General features: G+C 39.0%; 1 protein-coding gene and 1 long non-coding RNA gene across 3 annotated transcripts in view; one reads left to right on the forward strand and one right to left on the reverse strand.

Annotated features, from left to right (window-relative positions):
- The window catches only part of LOC145448941 (uncharacterized), a 507,956-nt gene that overhangs the window by 350,060 nt on the left and 137,582 nt on the right, over positions 1-20,314 (forward strand). The window lies entirely within an intron of this gene.
- On the reverse strand, positions 17-18,845 carry LOC145441970 (uncharacterized). 2 transcript variants are annotated; one of them, XM_080320037.1, is made up of 9 exons: positions 18,492-18,845; positions 16,784-16,919; positions 16,124-16,295; positions 14,952-15,081; positions 12,402-12,559; positions 10,095-10,312; positions 5,450-5,594; positions 3,662-3,763; positions 17-1,764 (listed from the first exon to the last, which is right to left on the reverse strand). In XM_080320037.1, exons 7-9 carry the CDS (start codon positions 5,532-5,534, stop codon positions 1,721-1,723), a joined length of 231 nt encoding a protein of 76 aa, XP_080176163.1. In that variant the 5' UTR covers positions 5,535-5,594; positions 10,095-10,312; positions 12,402-12,559; positions 14,952-15,081; positions 16,124-16,295; positions 16,784-16,919; positions 18,492-18,845; the 3' UTR covers positions 17-1,720. The 2 variants fall into 2 exon arrangements, with proteins under 2 accessions (XP_080176163.1, XP_080176089.1); XM_080319963.1 differs by lacking the exons at positions 17-1,764; positions 3,662-3,763; positions 5,450-5,594; ... (1 more) ...; positions 12,402-12,559; positions 18,492-18,845 and having other exon boundaries at positions 12,951-15,081; positions 16,784-17,605.

The raw sequence follows: 20,314 nt of genomic DNA on the forward strand, positions 1-20,314 counted from the left end.
ACTAAAATAAACCACGTCAAATTGCAAACTGTTTATTCATCCAGACGGGGACAGGAGGCAGTGTAAGTAGGCCTATATTAGTAAAAGACGGCTAAACTACGGAAACACCGTAATCCAGTGATTACACAGTCAGTTATTAATCTGACGCGACTATCAATATATGGTAGCTTCGTAAACGGCTATGACAGGTTTGCCGTTTTTGTGACTAGACTTGACTCGCGTCAATTTATAAAATATGGTGTATAACTCGACTCGATTTGCGACAATTTGTGTATTGACTCGACTTGTACTCGAGTCAATGAGCCTAACTCGACCAAGCCATAAAACCCGAGACTCGGATGGCCAAGACGGGCATTTCATCGTAACTTCGAAGAATAGTAAGCTACCACAACATTATACTTGAATATCAACCAAACGAAGTTTTAAAACGCGAGTTAAGCAGGATTGAGCTTGATAATGAACTGCGAACACAATGACTTGGACTCAGACTCAATGATCAACACTGTGACTCGACTTAAGCTTTTGAACCCTGAATATGGCTCGGTGCTGAATTGAATATGACTCGACTCGTATCGAGTCAAAATTATGAAAGTAGAATTACCTTGTGACTCAGGACCTTGCAACTTGGTAAGCACCATGGGACATTGCTTACGACCTAAGTGCGACAATTATTGAAGCGGCCTTGAACGAAAGGTACTGCTGATTTCGAATATAAACATTTTAATCTGGTCTGGGCACTGTAACGCGCCCCAAAATTACCATGACATTGATAAAAATCGTCATAGTTTAGCCGCGAAAAAATGATCACAAAAATCAATCAATGTGGCGTTTCAATTGTTTGCTACAAAGCTCGAATACAGGGGTTGTTACCAAAAGTCCCAAGGTTCCGAGTCCCAAGTTAATCTTACTGTATAGTTTTGGCTCGAATGATTAGAGTCATTTTCAATTCATCCCCGCATGAAGTCCGAGTCGTTTTGCGGAGGGTCGAATCCGTGTCCAAGTCATTGCGTTCACAGTTCAGTTTCGAGTTCATGAAATGTTTAAACCATATTTTTACAACTATGCTTGACTGATATCAAATGCCTCACATTCATTATATGCTGATTTTCATCATTTCTAACAGGTTTTGGCCCTAAATTGATGTACGAGTACTGATAGACGAAATACCGATAATAATGCAACTTTACTATTTTGGAAAGTTGCAATGAATTGCAGTATTGGCTGCTAGAGTTCTGAGTCATGTGACTTGAACATGACTCGAGTTTACTGGAAAAGGCGTGAGCGTATTTTGCAACGAGATCACCAAACAATCTGTGTCTGTCAGTTGCGTCTTCCTTTGATTTCCTTGGCTCTCCCCCGAACGCTGTCTATTCTCGCTTGCCTTTGGCACTCAATCGTTTTTCGTGACTTTCCGTTGCTTGGACTCGCTGTTGAGTTTTCTGCTACGTCGCACTTGTACCACAATCTCGCTCTTTTTGGTTTCGTATCATTCATCAAAGCTGGCTGTCGTACTGACTTTAATTGAAATAGAAGTATAGTCGCATCTGAGGAATATGTAGAGCGAATGTTTTTCCCATTCTGGAACCCAGAGTTTTGTAACGTTCTGTCTTTTCCTGTGAGCGGCTGAATATTCCGATGACTTTCTTTCAAAACTGGGCGGTTTGCGTTTGATTTAATATCGTTTCATTTGACGAGTCAATTTCCTTTAGTTTCCGCTTTGTCAGAAATTTCGCTTTACGCAGTCCTTTGAATTCCAAAACTTCCCTAAAAGGTAAAAATCGGTTAATTTGAGCGGGAAAAATAGCCCTCGTATCACAGTAATTGATATATTTTCTAAAATATTGGACTGGGCAGAATGATCAAAGGACTCGCATCTGAAAGCGGTATTACCTCTACCAATTCAACTCAACTAGAGAAATGATTCGTCTCCTTACAAATAGGGCTGTCCAAGATCGAGTACGTTGGTGATTCGATACTGAATCTCACATTGGGCTTCGAGTCCGGTGGAGTATTCGAGTATCACTCATTATGTGGAAATACCAGCATGTACAATGTCAAAGTATATATATATACCTTTTACGCTAATACAGAGAATATCATGTCTGTACTTATTTCATCCACAATACCTATCTCATTACAATTTGTGACAATGCTGTGGGTTGATCATGACTTCATAAATATGCTAATCCCAATATCATTCGTAGCTTTGCACTACATGTTCCGTGGGCTCCGATACGGTCAGTCAAGAGTTCCATGTTCCCACAGTAGAAAACACCGTGATAATTCTCGTTATCCAATTACATTTCATTGGCAAGGACCATATAATATCAGCACTCCGAAAACTTCACTACTCGACTCGAATCATTAGAAATATTAATCGGAGTAGATTCGAGTATTCGTATCATTGTGCCCAGCCCTACTAACTACTATGTGTTAATTTATTACCTAAATTTATCGTTTCGATCGTATTTCCACTCTGGAAGCCTTGGAACTGTATTCGTCACATGACATCATACGAAAGCTTTTGTATATAACTACGTTAGCGGAAAGGAAACATCTGTAAACATGCAGCATTCGCAATGAAATAGGCATGATCGACAAAAAAACATGGCTTTTTTAATGTGACGTAGATTCGGCATTATATTCTTTGTAATTGCATGAAAACTACATATTTGCACTATCTACATTTCCTATACCACTATGATGTCACAAGTAGTGGTACTCAACTCGACTCATAATATTCGATTCATAGTCAAATCACTAAGCCACTCGATTTTCACAATCCTACCAATGAATACTACAAGGAGATTGTCAGTAATCATCAACTCTCACAAAACATCATGTTTCAATCATGAGTGGCAGTATCTCAAAATCTATTCGGGAGGCCAACAAGTTCTAAATCACATCAAGAGCGTATTCTTTCACATACTATTTCAGGCTCCACCGAATATATTATTATTGATGGTATGCAGACTTGTACAAGCTACCAATCTAGTTAATTGAAGGTCAACTGACAACTGACTAGTTGCCAACAACTAGAAGACATACGTTATCGTTTGACGTGAATCGTGATCTCACCGTTTTATCGTGTGATGCAGCCATTCCTACCTCAGAGTCATCACTGCAAAGACTGGCGTGGCCAGGCTGTTAGGAGTTTACAGCCTCCCAATTTCAATTAGGACAAACTACTTCGTAAGGACAGACAGTTTCAAACAGAAATGAAGATAAGTAGCGCAATTCTAATGTTATGTGGGAAAACACCTAGTTTGCATATGATAGGTCAAATTTGTTCAAAATTAGGATTTTTTAGGTCAAAAAATGTTAAAATTTTGATTTTTTAGGTCACAATCTTTGTTTTTTTAGGTAAAAGAATCACCCTAGTCGAAACCATCCATGTCATCAAACTCTCCGTTGGGATTGCCAGCATTCTGATTGCATTTGTGACATGACGATAATGGGGCACGAAATTTTTCATTATCAAAAAGGGGGCGTGTCAAAGAAAATTTGAGAACCGCTGTTCTAAATCTAATTGAAGTTGCGGGTTTTGCAAAGAGAGTACGTATTTTGGAAATCTAGTAGTTTGTTGAAGTCTGGGTACAGCACCTGAATAGTGGTTTGAAGGTACGGTAAGCATGAACGAGTCTACCAACGTTTTCCTTACCATTCAGCGAGTCGATACAAGTTGCCACTTTGTCGGAAGTGAGGTCTTGAATTGGACGAGAGCACATCCCTTGCACATGCCAATGGCGGAATTGATGGCGATCTGAATAGAAGATGGCAACTTCTGCTTCATTATCCCAAGCGGGGTCGCCTTAACTTTTGGTGGCCTCGCCATGACTCAACATATCTATCACTGTTTCAATTCAACAGTGAAAATCTATTAATAGTTTTAAGTTCTTGTTCTATGTTCAGTTTTGGTACAGTAAGTAGGCGTGCAGTACTGGCGTTCAACGGACGGTGTTCAGCCAGATTGCTTTGTGTCTGAAGCTAGCTTAAAATTGCTTTCACCTTATCATATTAGTCAGTTGGTCAAACTGATACTGAGATGCCAACCATTAAATATTGAGGCAAATCTATCCATAGCGGCAAGTTTCCACCTCTGATATGCAAGCGTGTTTGTGAAAGCACAGCCTGTCGTACTGGTCTGGCTGACAGTGTTGAAATGACTCGGGTTATGTCTTGACTCGAGTCACTTTGCAAAAAATGACTTGACTTGACTTGACTAGGCGTTTCACAAATGTGGATTAACTAGTGACTGGAAGCAAAATTTACGAGTCAATTTCAAGTCATCAAGAAATCGGTGTTGCTAAAATCGCTGAATACGTTACAATTGTTCGGACTGTTCTCGATACGCTGTTGTGACTGGTGAGAGCGACAAATCATTCATTCAATCATTTTGCGTTTTACTGAACGTCCATTATTCTATAACAAATATATCGACCGCTTACAGTGTGCGTTGTCGCATTAGTAGAGTAATATAATAACAACAAGGTCAATGATTGGTCAAATATTGGTCAATGATCATTGGTGCTAGGTGATAACCTTAACCAAATCTCTTATTTGATCTAGCATTCAGAATTGAATTCGAATATACTTTACAAGTTTATATTACTAGTCAAGCATTGCCGTAAACCTAATTTATATCTCATGGATATGTAGTTAGGTAATGCTTCATATCAATTCGTTTCCGCTATCCAAGGTTTTGTGTTCACTATTTTGGGGGATAAATTAATGACTGTGGGTATACAACGCATTTTTTTCATGTATATTAATCTCTATATTCATCCCTCGGTTTAAAATAAATGACGACTCAATCTGAATTTCGAACAGCTAGTAAAATGCAATGTGATGCCTTGTACTTCGAAAAGACAACTTGACTTGAATTGTGACTTGACTTGACTCGAGCCAAAATGCGCAATGAATCAAGATGACTCGTGACTCGAAGGTAGTGACTTGATCGAAACACTTGTGGCTGAAGAGAGAGACATGGCATATTTCGCAGCATTTGCCCATGTCTCAGCAACTACATGATGCTACAATAGAGTTGTGCTACACACAGATGGATAGCTTCGCGCAGCATAGAGGCAACTAGAATGGAACATGGTGGTATTGAAAAATAATTTATTTGCAGATCCATTATGGTAGTTTTCTGAGTAAAATATGGCTAGTGACAAATTTTTTTCCACAATTTCATGTTTAATTTGATAGTACATCATCTTTAAAGCGCACGACCATTGAAAAAAATCATTTTGGAATATTTTTGTACCACAACATTTCTCAATAACCGTTAAACATTATTCCCTATCGAAAAACAAAATAGCACGTAAATGCTGGTTTTATTTTCGTTTTAATTGGGGTCACTCATTATAAAGTTGCCGACCGGTGGACTAGAGTACGTCAGCCCCACAATACTGACAATTGTTTTGGCTGAATATTGGACCGCACATACCTGGTCGTACGAGTCCGTCCCTGCCGAGATACAAATTCCTTTTGCCATCCTTCTCCTTCTTTTGCTTCTTCTGTTGATTTATCATCCTTTCACGTCCGTCCACAGCTTAAACAACTCGAATCTGATTCCCGTCCAGGTTGTTGCCCTGCAATGGTAGTCAGATAGTCGCAAATATGTTTACAGAAAGACTTGTAAAATAGGGAGGACTTTTTTCAAATGTCATCGGCTTTATTGTCAAATCGTCAGGTTACCTTAAAAACCTCGCCCAAGAAATTTGACTCCATTCCAACCAGTAGATGCCGAGGTCAGTCTAATTGGTCATTTTTTAATAGTAGTATTTACGGTGACTAATTTCGTCATACCGACATGACCCAAAATCATATTCCAGGTATGCCCGAAGAGGCAGGAATGTCTTTTCCACTTGTTTTGATCTTGACAAGGGCCTATGGCGGAGTTTGGATGAAGACATCGCCAGTAAACGAAAAAAGATATGACATGGATTAGCTGGAAATTAGTCCACGTCACTGAAATAGACACGTTAAAAATCAATTCATGTTCGAGTCACTCAGGTACTTGATTTTGACAACCCTACTCATGACTAGTACAAGGAGATTGTCAGTGGTCATCAAATCTCACAAAACATCATTATTCAATAATGAGTGGCAGCATCTCTAAATCTATTCGGGTGGCCAACAAGTTACAAACCCCTTAGGAGTGTATTTTTTCACATACTTTTTCAGGCCCCGCCGAGTATAATATTATTTACTGGTATGCAGACTTGTGTAAGCTACCAATCTGGATAGTTGAAGGTCAACTACAAACTGGGTTTTTGATTAGTTCAAGTTGTGGATTTTGAAAAGTGAGTAGTTTTAGTTACAGTACCGCATTAAAAAACTAGTTGCCAATAACTGGAAAACTCGCGTCATCGTTTTGGAGACGGACTTTCAACATTCCCGTGGCCGCTCACTGGCCACGGATTTTTTTGTGGCCGGCCACAAATATCCCGTGGCCGGCCATGAAAAGTGCTATTTCATGGCCGGCCACAGTGAATTTCATGGCCGGCCATGAAATTTCGCCGTGGCCGGCCACGAAATGTCCTTGGCCGGCCACGAAATTTCCTTGGCCGGCCACGGAAAACTCGTTTTCGTGGCCGGCCATGAAATTGATTCATGGCCGAATTTTCATGGCCGGCTGTAATATACCAACTTAATATTGAATATCAGTACTGTCCATGACCCAATCGTGGGTAAATGTGTGATCAATTATGTTCTAATATGGGCGTACAGTCAATAGAACTAGGTGTGAGAGAGAGTTTAACTCAGTTTATAAGCATTTTCACCCGAAATAACAGAAAAATAGCGATACAATGAAACGATAGGAAGAAGTCGAAACGATCTGGCATAGTCTCTATAATATCAATAAAAAACACACAAAATGATGTAAAGATACATTAAAAGGGGATATACCCACTAAATGAAACAGGAAATAATGGTATAAAAAGCTAGAAGCAATGAAGTAAAAACTGTACCAAAACTAGTAACTGATGGTGAGTGTTGATTTGGATGTTTTTTTTATATAGAAATAGACCCGAATATTCGGCTGACACTCGTCAGCAACTGTATAGAATTGGAAAGAACAATGTGCACCAAACATATGTCCGAAAATCTCTATCAGCTCCCCAAAAGCTGTGAAATTCACATGTCATTCTGTGGCCGGCCACAGAACAGCTCGGAGCTCACTGTGGCAGGTGCTTCCCCCGTTCTGATATTAATTTTATATGGTAAGATGTGCATTGTGCAGTTGAAAATTATTGTATTGCTGGTTATATTTTGTAAATATGCATACCTGCGATTCATTTAATAAGAGGCTGATAATATCCTTCATTTTCAACCATGTTTATCGTTTATGATAAGTCTGCGATGCGATGTTATAGGCTACATATATATTTTATCATGCAGTTTAAGGATGTGGGGGCAGTTTATAATCTTTCGTGAATTTCCCTGATTAATTTATGAATAATACAATACTGTACTGGAAATTTGTCTTAATTCAGTGCAGATTTGTTCGATTTACGCTCAAGTAGACTCGACTATACCTCCTCGAATGCATATGTATGTTTCATCGAGATACTTGATCGGTCAATATTCGGTCATTTTACCTGTTTTTATCGTTCTCAGTACTGAATCCCGTAATCATAGTACCCAGGCGAAACAATCAGGGAATCAAAGAACCACAAATGTGTGGAATATACTCTTTAAGTTCCAGAAAAGCTGTGAAATCCACATAACATTCTGTGGCCGGCCACAGAGCAGCTCGCTGTGGCCGGTACTTCCTCCGATCTGATATCTCTTTCCAACGGTATAGATAGGATATGAAGTTGCAGACAATCAATAGTTTGTTATCTTTCGTATAGCTGAATAGCTGTGGATTGAATAATGCCAGGCTGATACAATCCTTCTTTTCTGTATCAGGTCTATGACAAGTCCGCGATATACGGTTATATAGATATTTGATTATCGTACCGCTATGCATACGACATTCGCTATCCTCAACATCAATGGAGCTTACACTCATTGCTGGACGATGTGAATTGTGTCGATAAATCTATGAATATTTACATGCTGTAGCAGCACTTAAACTTGACACACTACAGTTTTGCTGCACATGGGAAAAAAGGAACGATGTAGTATAACCTACCGGTCTATTGGTAAAATGTGGGGCTTTTGTTTCTAGAAATTCGATTTTGATCACGTTTCCCATCCCATATAATTTGTATGTATATATATATCCATCTAGGTGCCGTTCTTCCGGGTTGAAACAAATTATGTACTAATGAAATGGATGTCGCAGTCACTATCGATGCTGTGTATTGTATGCCAGAGGATAGGCTACTTGATTACTTTGGTGCAAGGATCGGTTTGTATCGCATGTCGTTGTTAGATCAAGCTGCTAACCGGTGTGGTGGGCATAAGGACGTAAATGCGTCTACTATATAATCAAATTACTGTTATAATAATAGATGACTCCAGATAATTTGCGTCATTTAATGCAGCACCATCGATGGATGAGAAATACCTATGCCGAGCTTGCGTATTGACCAATACTCATGATATATTTGTGGTTGATGATCGATTGGAACTTGTCTGTGTCAACAGTGAACATTGATTGGGGGAAACATTCCACATCTTAATGCAGTGCAAATACTTATCGCCGCGTAAAGTGCATCTGATATCTCGTGCCCCTGGATGTTTACTGTGAAAATCATGTAGGCCTATTGGACACATTGCATTTAACTACTTGTATATAGGCTAAATGTAATTTATAATCATATCATAATCATATATTCAATGGCTTTCGATTTTGTGAAATTGGCAACGGAATAAACGAACTTTTTGAAGCAAAATATGACGGTTTCTTTATGTAGAAAAGGAAGGAGAGGCAGGGAGTCAGATTATCTACGTTTGCATCACTAATGGGCTTGGGCGATGGGGATGCGAAGAAACTTCAAGGCTATCGAGTCTGCACCACAGTTTTTCCGCTCCACGCAATCCCAGTGCGTTGAGTGCCTGCTGGTGTGGAAGCCGTGGAGAACAGTTTTAATGTAAAGTGGTTTATCTGACCGAGCAATAAGATGCACGCTCTAACATTACTCCATCAATTATCTATAGTCAATAATCTATATGATTCTGTGTTAGTTTACAGAGCACCGCCCCGCCAGAGTAATTTTTCAATAGTCGAGGAAATTAAATTATTTCTACAGCGAACACAGAAGGTAAACGCGTGTAAAACCGTGGTAATTTTGAACCCATCCCCGAACTACTCAATACAGTGGTAATGTAAGTACGTGCAATGTTAGTGGAAGTCGTCTACGAACCTATCCACCAGCAAGTTCGTAGTGCAAATGTAGAAGATCTACTTGAGTGTAGTCAAATTGGATGCAAAGGAAGGATTTTGATACAGCTAGATGCGCCAAAATCACGAACTGGCCATGAACTCGTGGCCGGCCAGGATGAATTCGTATGGCCGGCCATGAAATTCACTGTGGCCGGCCACGAGACAACGCTTTTTCATGGCCGGCCACGAGATATTCGTGGCCGGCCACAGAAAAATCTGTGGCCAGTAAGTGGCCACGGGAAAGCTGAGACCCCTACTGTCGTTTTGCGTGAATCGTGATACCGTCTTTGTGTTGTGTGATGTTCTTGCAGCCATTTCTAGCTCAGAGTCATCACTAAAGAGACTGCCGTAGGGGTGATAGGGGTTGAAAGCCTTCCCATTTTAACTAGAAACCCTTACTTCTAGAAGTGACGATTCTGTATCCAATATTTCCTATCTCGTTAGCGATTCAGTAATTTCTATTATCAGTGCTGCCAATTACCAACAATCGACAGTGCATAGCGGTATGTGATCTGGTTAGTTAGTTGCAGAGCTTTAATGGTCCTGGTTCCAGTTACGCATCTCAAACATCCAGCAGTTTGTAGGAGTCTGTTGGTATATATTATTTTAGGAAGTGGGTAGAGTTTTATCCTCATTGGCCGAATGATTATGATCAAGTGTTGTAAAGGAAAAATCATTCCATAAAATGAAACAGAAAACGAGAAAAGGTAATGTCAAAGTCACAAAATGTCTGCTTTGCTTGCAGTTTTACCTGTTTTCCAATGAAATTCGACTATGGGCCCCTTGATCGGTACGGAGATGCCAGGATTGTCATCAAAACTCTTCGAAGCTTTCAAAGCGTGCTCGTGCTTGGTGATGTTATCGAATGCGTATCAGAGCGGTCTTTCGACTCCATCTTTGTTGAAAGTCTTCTCGAGAATCCATGATAACTGCACCATGTCGATTTTTGAATTGGGACAGGAGAAGCTCCTGAAAACATAATGGAATCACTTTATCGAAGTACTACTCAGAGTAAACGAGTTAGTCACACAAAACGGTCAAAGACAAAATATAGAACAGCGCTTCTCTACCTTATCAGCTTGTGTAACGGTAAAATTTCCAAAAATCAAGGTCAAGACAGAATGTAATGACGACAACAGCAGACAATTTGAAACCAAGAATCTTAACATTAATCAAATGAGAAATTTGCTACTGTCCGTTTGATATCACAGCTGTTATATCAGGTCTCATTAAATACTCTGAGAGACGGGATAAAACCAACAACTCACTTTTGACCATTTGATGTATTTTGGAAGAAACGCGACCAAATGATTGCCAGATATATACTACTGTCATACATCGCTAATTTGGTATTTTGGAACGTTCTCAAATTTCGGAAAGTATTTATGACTCATGACTGGTCTTTAACGAGTTGTAGGCTACTTTCAAACATGGTACAGCACTGGAAGCATTGTTCGCTGAAGACTTTCAGGTTAGCATAAGGTGTCGCCAGGTTAGAAAAGGTTAAGAACCACTGCTCTTGTCATTTAGTATACTATCTTGATGAAAGCACTTCATAGAACACACATATTTCAGCAGAATAGTTGTATCAAGTGATAATCAGTTTAACGATGAACTGGTGCCATAGCTATGAATGGATATTGTTAACATGACGGATCGAGTATTTTGAACCGATGCTACTAGTTCGAGGTTCTTATGCGAGGACAGTGGTTCTTGACCTTTACTAACCCGGTGAACCGTTACATTAATCTGAAAGGATTTGGAGAACCCCATATTTTCGGCAAGTCACTAATAAGCTACCAGGTAACACATCTAATACACTAGCATACTATATAATACTGGTTTAACGCTGAGCGAATGTTTGTAGTTGTATAATTGACTCCAAGATGTGTTATTGACTCCAAGAAGGTTGCGTTTTACAATTCGCTGCGTGTTTCTTCTTTCGTTCGACGAACCGGCGTAACCGCGCCGTACGGCTTTGTTGGCTGACGTACCACGAAGCCTGTCTATTGGACACGTATTCGATGGATCACACTGACGAATATATTTGTTTCTGTCTCCACGACTTGTAACTTTATTGACTCACGTACGACAAAGTAACGGACTTCCGAATCCGCGAAATATCATGAATAGAATTTCTACGTGGTATTACATACGTATATATATATCATAGTCACGAGAGATTAAATGCACCAAATATCGTACGATTTCATATTTCGTTATCTACGTTCACACGACAAACTATACGACTCACAAAGGTATTATCAGGTTTCAGTTCAGGGAATTAAGTCAGTTCACAACACTCCCTATTGTTCAAATCTTAAAATGGCGTGAACAATATAGTTCGTTAAAACTGGTTCACTGAATCAACTTTGCATTACCATCACTGTTGAAGGAAAAAAACATATAACATGATGATCACACAACATATATTACAGTAAATGATTGAGAGTTTTGCTGTATGAGTCTGGTTCAGAATGACTTGGACAACTAAATAATTCTGGTTGTTTGATTTCAGTAATTATAGGAAAATGTCGGTAATATAATTCTAACATAATTATTGAAATTTGTCTTCGCTCTAATTCTAATCCGATTTCTTAATTCTAATGTATTTTCTGGTTCATCCAGAATTGCTACAGGAGAACTGTACCGTGCAAAACGAGTCGAGCATAGTGTGCAGACATTTGTCAGCGTCATGCTGATGAGAATAAGGTCTGAGATGATATGAACTGGACTTGATTCCGTGTCCAAGTTTTTGCAAATTGAATAATTCTAATTACAATCTAATTTGGTAAAATTGTGTAACTATGTAACGTGAAGTCTGGTCTAATTTGAAAAAAAAGGTCCAGTTATAATTCGAATCCTGGTCTAATTTGGAGAAGAAGAAAAAAATGTGCAGCTGCAACTCTAATTCTAATCTAATTTGGAAAACCTGAAAATCATGTAGTTGTCCAAGTCTGGCTCATAAAACCCCTGGGGTAATCGTATGAGCCCCGGTTAGTGGGCACCGGTCCAAGGTAAAATACAAAGCATGCTAACAGTTGTAATTATGACACACCTTCAACTTTTTACCGTTCACACTTCTAGGAAGATTGTCAAAATAAAGTCAAGTTGCTGAGAGACATTAGGATTTTTTCTGTTTGGTCTGTTTGGCATTCTTGATCTTTTCACGTTTCTTCCATTATATTGCGTTGAGACCTTCCGCGGCTCGCTTTCCTACACAAAAAACCACAGCCAGTCAGTTTAGTCAGCATTGCAATTTAGTTTTGCAAGTTTTTATCGGATGTGGCTACTTTCGAAGTAGATTCTCGATCAGAGCAAAATGATTCACACAATACACAGGAAGAATCTTGGAAACCGTTTTCAACTACAACAACACAGGGGACTGTAACTCAGTAAAATAAGTGTTGTAACTATCTCAAAACTACTCTGTAGTTTTCAAAATCAAAATGCAATAGTAAGTACCGTTATTTGGTCGTGAAGTAGAAATGGAAGTAGTCATAACATAACCAATTTAATTAGTTACCCGTATACTAAGCAAAACATACTAAAAAGTTTTAGGAATCAAAATGGAGTCAAATGCCATCCAAGCGGAAGCAGTAATCTTCACAGCAAACAAAAACTTCATGTTGAGTGAAAATGAGCTTTCAAAGTTGGTATATAATAGTTGCAAAAATTAGGTTAAATAGTTGAGAATCACTGGGTGATATGAACTCAAACGCTCGGATACTATGATGATAAATTATGATAAAAATGTACGAGAATGGGTCTTTGACATAAATGTGTTACATGATACCATGCCATAGACTGCAGGTCTGTCAGATATAATACAATTTCATACATCGATACGCTATTGCAGTGCTTTTCAACCTTTTTGAACACCATCAGCACTTTTTCTGCAAGATAAATTTTAGTGCCACAAACCAATCGAAAATTGTTATACAAAAAGAAAATGTAGATACTTAAGAAGATTCTGTTTTAATGTGCAAGAAGTAGGCGACTGCTTAAGGCTATTAAATGTCTCATTGAAAAGACCACTCTATTCCGTAGTTTTGATTTCAATCATAGTGCACTAAACCCTTTTCGGCGAAATAAGTGTTCAGTTTTGTACAAGAACTTCTAGTGCTTGGATATCCAGGTGTTTATAAGAACCATCCCGCACTCCTATCCAGAATACAACGTCTTTTCCTTGTGCAAAAAAAGAAGGTTTCCAACAAAGGTCTCACAACCGCCAGTTCGTCGAATGGCTGCAAAACCCGCATGTCTGTTTCAATGCTTCCCTCATATGACTCGGAAAGTAAGCTCCAAAACTAACATGAAGAATAAGCACATATGAGCTGGATACCTTGTGATACGCTGATAAACAGTGGCCTTGGATGTATAAAAACAATCTGCAAGAAAGTCCACAAATTTTACCTGCATATTAACAGGCCACTTAGGTGGCGTGGAGACTCAAAATTATACCATTTGCTACCCATACTTTGAGGAGCCGTGACGGGGACAGAATTTGCTTTACAGAAACTTGCAAGTGTGAGTCTGTGATGATGGTATGGATTACTATTTTCGTGCCTCGTGCTAATCGAACCATTTTTACGAAAATACGATGATTTTCCAGATAAATAAAGCAGACAGTCATTTTTAGGTCATTAATCCCGCGTGTCGCAAGCTCAAACTCAGCTGATGTACTGTAGCCTATACATGCCACTACACCCGGTTTTGTACCAGACTTTTTGGTAGGTAATAAATACAGCGCACAAACAGTAATTCACTACGGCTGGCGTCAGACAAAGTTATTGTAAAAGATACGAATAGGTCAAACACGTTTTTGCATTTACGTTTCAACGACCAAGGTTATGGAGCCACTGCACTCGAATTTCCTATCAGGTTTATTTGTATTATTCCACGCCAGAACAAGTACAAGACAATTATTCACTATTTTCATCCGCATTCATCTGCACCACGTCTCTCATCCGCACTGCAAATTTATCCATCCTCACAAATGCGTACCATCCCACAGGTTGAAAGGCACTGCGCTAGTTCATTTAATGGAGAACATCAAACTTTCGAATCGATTTATAAATTCGTAATGTATTTATCTGCGTCTTGTCATGACAGAGTTCGTGCCCTACTTTGGTCTTGGCATACATCACAATTCACAATATTGTAATTGCTGGACCAAACTTTTTAAAAGTAACCTACCTTTCAACTACTTGAAGAATATTTATATGTGATTGTGTAACCGAAGAAGACTTGTAAACCAAATTCGTTACATATTGACTCTACCTTTTGGAGAGATTTGTGAGTATAATAGAGCCTGGAGTCTAACCCACACCAAAGTTGTTGCCTTTTGAAAAGAAATACAAGAATCAGAATCAAGTTGGTGCTTTTAAATAGAGCCACATACAACGAGTGTGATATCAAAAAGGCACTTGCAACCGTCTAATTAAAATGAGCCTCTGATATTTGCTTTCAAGTTGCACACTTGCCTCGAATACGTTTTAGGTTAATTTTGATTTTTGATGACTGGTCTAGAGTAGGGCAGCACCACAATACTGACAAGCTTGTGTTGGATATTGGCCCTCATGTACCAGGTCGAACGAGACATTACCTGCCGCCATACGAATTCCTCTTGTTCTAATTTTCATGATTTCGGTTATTCTGTTGACTGGGAATCCTTTTCATATCAGTACTGCTCACTGCTTGATACGCTTGAATCTCTTTCCCGTTCAGGATCTTGTCTGAAACGGCAGCCATAGATTTATTTACAGACAGACTTGTACAAACTACCAATCTAGTTAGTTGGTGATCAACTAACTACCGATTATTCAGTTAGGTTCTAGTTGCGGATTTTGAAAAGCGAGTAGTTCTATTTCTAGCTTATGTTGTGGATTTCATAAGGTTAGTAGTGATAGCAGGGTTCTAATGACTCGACTCGAGTCACGATTTCTGGTGAACCGACTGGAATCGAGTATTTTCTACAAATCCATAAAATGACTCAAATCGACTCGAGTTATACTCAACTTGTACCTGACTCAACCTGTACCTGAGTCATTATACATGACTCGAACCAAGTCATGTGACTCGAGACTACGACGGCCAAGACATACATTTCATTGTAACTTTAAAAAATAGTTACGTAATCATATTATTGGTATTTCGGCTATCAGTCCTGATACTTGTAAAATACGGTCAGGAACTGTGAGAATTGAGGGAAATTACGATATTATGAATGCGGGCAATTCTATATCACTAGAGCACAGTTGAAAAAGTGGGTTGAGTTGGATTGAGATCAAAACTTAACAGTGACATGGACTCGCACCTGATTCGATGTTGTATTGAAAATGACTCGACTTGACTCGAGTCAAAACTATAAAAGTGAAATTGACTTGTGACTCGGATTCTTGTGACTTGGACACAACCCTGAGTTCTAGTTGCACAATTAGAAAATAAACAACTAGAAAACACGCGTCTTCTTATGAAGTAAATCATGATACCTGTGTTCTGTCGTGATAGGTTCTTGCGGTCATCACTACTGACACGGGCATAGCCAGGGTTTGAGGGTCGAAACCCCTGCCCTTTGACGCTCGAAACCAGTTCCTAATAAAATGCAGTTTCTATCTCATTTGCAATGCAAAGTTTGTATTATAATCAGAGTTAGATGTGTTTTATTTAGATAGTATGGGATTTCCAAATGCCGTTAGGTCTGCATGTACTTGTAGTTGCGAGTTTTGCAATAGTCGCAATAGTGAATTAAAACTAAACACAGACACATCTACTTACATTTTCGTCTTAATTCAGCACGCCGACACAGTTTGTCGCTTCTTCCCAGGTCTTGAATTGGACGAGAGCACATCTCTTGGTCATTTTTCTCTGATTCAACTCCCGAAATAACCGTCTCTTGTCGATTCGGTCCATATTTCGCAAAATTCGCGATCTTTTGGGGTATTTTAAACTAAAAAGAAAGACAAATTGTCAAAAAGGTGGAATTTTGGGCGAAGGGAGAACAGTTCTTGAAAAAGGAGGACAAATCCTCCTAAATGTGGACGTATAGTCAGAAGTTAATGCTTTCTACTTGAGAAGCCTTGCTGACTACTTTGACCACCTCTGCATACCGTCCACTTTTCCAGTTGTTGTGACGTCAGGGTCAAAATCTCAGTGCGTCACACATATATTCCTCACCATGTTAGTTATGAAAGCAGGCAACAATCTACACCACCCAAGAAACGCGGACTGCAGATTTGTACGAACTACCAATCTGGTTAGTTGACCGTGAAGTGAACCAACTACTGGCTTTTTTGAGTAGTTCTAGTTGTAGCTGCAAGTTTTGTAAACTGAGCAGTCCTAGTTATAGTTTCAAGTTTTGAATATCCAGTGGTTTGTACATGTCTGGCGGACTACTGACTAGCAATACAATGAGACACGTTACAAAATAAGCTCTACCTTGGCATAGAAAATCCGACAAAGCCTGGGCCAAACCGTCTTCCAAAACATCGAGACAGATTTTGAGCAAATACAGTCCGTACTTTGTGACCATCGTGAGACGTCTTGGAAGCGTATTGCTTCTTGGACTCGACAACTGAAAGCAAGCAAGCACGAAAACCAAGCACACATAGCATGCGCTTGAAATTGCGTTTACTGATCTCTCATGGGTGTATCTATTTAGCCAATGTCGCCAAGTCCACTACTTCTGTAGCAATAATGCCGGCAACTATACCGACGTAAGAGACACGGCGCAAATTTTCGTTTGTATGTTCATATTATGTTGTATTGCACAAAATCAGGGCAATTTCATTATACCTGTAAGAATTGGTAAAGCGATAAATATAGAGAGCAGACAACCAGATGGAGATAGAAGCCGTCATTTATGTAAATCGAGTAAAATAATGTAACAGTTCCTGGTGGAGTCGAGACAGTTGCTGTCATTGATGCTACACCAGTAGGATAATAAAATATTTCCTGGCGGAGTCGAGATTGTTATCAAAATGTATGCTTCTCAAGTATAGTTGACGACTTTGACTACATATCTACGCTCGCCTCTTAACGGGTCTCCAAATATACACTGTCACTTTTAAAGTAGATTTTGTGGTATCGGGTACGGGGGACTGTAAGACTAACACCATGATCACAAAGTACAAACAACTGGAAATAACATCACTAAGCACCTGGAACGGAGGAAATAGATATTTGAAGACGTTTTACATTTTAACACGTGGATGTATCAGTTTTGCAGAACCGGACTATGATTTGGTCGGGGAATTATTTTGACTAAGCTCAAATGGCATGCGACATGTGACATGCGACTCACTTTTGACTAGATTGGAAAGCAGGACTTGTACTTGAACTAGATTATAAATTTATGACATCAATTCTACTTTAATAGCAACTCTAACTACTTCGCGCACCCATGCCAGAGTAGCAAGCAGATGGATTTCACATGATATTCTGTCTAAAGCCAGGTGTGATTCCCTTCATGTGGGGTTGGATGCGGAGCGAAGCGTTTTCGTTGGGGACAGCGTCGTATTGAGGTTGACATCTTCGTAGACACTCGATTCAGGAATCGGTTGCCCGGATTTTGTCAATGTCTTTTCCTTTTCGACGCAATCTCGATTATTAACAAATACTAGAAAATTTTCAGCTTTCCCAAATTAGATAAACTGACACCTACAGTGTTTTTCCGAATTATATTACAACTAGAATGACAGTACACTGGTTTTTCAGATTAGATTAGAATTAGAATAAGAATCGTTGAATTCGCAAAAACTTGTAAACTGATTTAAATTACGGATTAGAAAAAAGTACAACAACAAAAGTAAGTTCATTTTCGTAAGCACTAAAATAGCGAATTTCTGTACAGCAAGCACGGCTCGTCTCTCACTGTACAGTTCTCCTATAGCAGTGGTTTTCAACCTTGTTTTCGCGGACCCCTTTTGGACCGTCAGGGACCCCTCGGATCCCGTATAGTTTTCGATAAAATTTAGTTTTAAAAAAATAGGCCTAGAAACTGTGTTATATCTGTATTCATGAGCATGAATATTAGTAGTGAAAAGAACGAGTATATCATGGCTGTTACTGGTAGTGACGAGAACACACAAATATTACGATTTGAAAACATTAATTTGTCAAATAATGTAATTCACAATTTACTCACTTTGAACCTCATCAGCATGTCTGTCGGAGATTGATGTTTGTAAGGCTCCGACTGATCGGTTGAGATTGTCATGCGAATCTTTTGCGCAAGGAATTCTGATCCACCGTAGGAACAGCCTTTCAATGAGATGTTATGTGTGAATGATCTTGTGATTGCAATCCAGTGTAATAAAATCAGAAGTGGTTACATAAAGTAGAATCAGTAAACCTATATATCTATATATAGCACAGCAGCCTCCTATAATGATCTATTTCTTATAGTTTACAGGCGGAAATGGTCAAATTGTCCTCGAAGTTACTCAGGTAGAAGTAACGTTATACATTTCTACTCGAGTACAATTAGAAGTTGCGATTTACAAGTAAGTTGAAGGTAAAAGCTAGGCTTGCCTAGAAAACTAGAATTAGAAAAGTATAAATGCAAGTGGTCCAAAATCATAACCACTCGAGAAATTAGTGTAGTATGCAAAACCTATTTTGGATTTGAGTACTATGAAAAATTAAAATAGCTTGATACTGATCACCAATGCTAGCAGAGGGCCAGATTCAGTTTTCTAGTTTATTTCAAGTCCAATCATAGCAATGGTTGTAGTTGTCTGTGCTTGAAGCGAGATGCAATATATTATGAATATCGACTGCTACATCGACATGATCAGCGAAGGTGGGAGTCATCAGTTTGATCGGCAGATGATGAAATTTCCGATAACGGTCAGGCTCTAGTTCAGTGATTCTCAACCGAGCGTCCGCGACAGCTACAAATTCACAGAAATGGTTCATGGTTCAAATTTCACTGGCTACACTGTCCAGCCCTAATGGATATAGATGCATACATTGGTCGATACTATTCAGGTCAAATAATGTCATAGCTCCAGTTAGAGTCGAGATAATACTGCCTAGTAGAGTTGATGTAGCAAAATTGATGCTACTCAAGTATAGTTGCGAAATTGTCAATCGGTGGCATTGTCGACATTGACTACATAGCTACACCGGCATTTTAACGTACACTGTCACTTCAAAACTAGATTTTGTTGTATCGAGAGAGATACCTGAATATGTACTTGTACAGTTTGTAAATACAAGTGTCATAGATGTGAATAGCTCTTGTAAATGTGTTATGAGTAGGGCGGTTTTTTTTACATAAAAAAAAGAAAATTTTGACCTAAAAAATCAAACTTTTGACTTTTTTTGACCTAAAAAAACTGAATTTTGACCAAATTTTGACCTAACGTATGCAAATTAGGTGTTTTCCCAAATAATGTCAAAATTGTACCAGTTATCTACATTTCAGGTTGTAACTGGCTGTCCCAACAAAGTAGTTTGGCCTGAAAAAACGTTTTTCGCATAGAAACAGGCAACTTTGTACATATAAAAAACAATATTTTAACGAAATCTGTCCCTATGAAGAATTCCAGTGGTTGCAATACGTATTATGGTGGAAATAATTTTAAAAAAATGAAGTACAACGAGAGATACTTTCCTATATTCTTGGGTAAAAAGTGCATGTTCTTACTTGCCAAGGACGTTCAACAGCAGAAGTTGTTGGCTGACAACACTCAAGTTGTGCATACGCTACTGGTGACACAATATGTTGCTTCATTCTGACAATGCTGTCTATTACAATTTTTCATCATGCGCTTCTCAATATAAGAATGATGCCCCAGGTAGGATATTGCGGTACGATGACCATGATACCATGTCCACCTATTTGTTTTATTTGACCGCTGATCATTCAGTATGAGCAGACAATTAGCCGTTTACAACAGTAGGCCTATAAAGTAGGCTACAAGCTGTAAAATATCAAATGATACGTTCACCGACAGCGCAAAA

Source organism: Botryllus schlosseri, chromosome 1 (genome assembly GCF_051294905.1).
Source record: "Botryllus schlosseri isolate E-star chromosome 1, Bs_hap1, whole genome shotgun sequence".
NCBI lineage: Eukaryota > Metazoa > Chordata > Ascidiacea > Stolidobranchia > Styelidae > Botryllus > Botryllus schlosseri.

Excerpts from the sequence above, each read along its gene's own strand:
- LOC145441970 (XM_080319963.1), bottom strand. The coding sequence starts at position 16,954 with ATGTGTGCTTGGTTTTCGTGCTTGCTTGCTTTCAGTTGTCGAGTCCAA. Across the intron at positions 16,296-16,783 it reads GTCGGATTTTCTATGCCAAG|TTTAAAATACCCCAAAAGAT; the intron begins GTAGAGCTTATT and ends CTTTCTTTTTAG. Across the intron at positions 15,082-16,123 it reads TGCTGAATTAAGACGAAAAT|ACAAGATCCTGAACGGGAAA; the intron begins GTAAGTAGATGT and ends CTGCCGTTTCAG.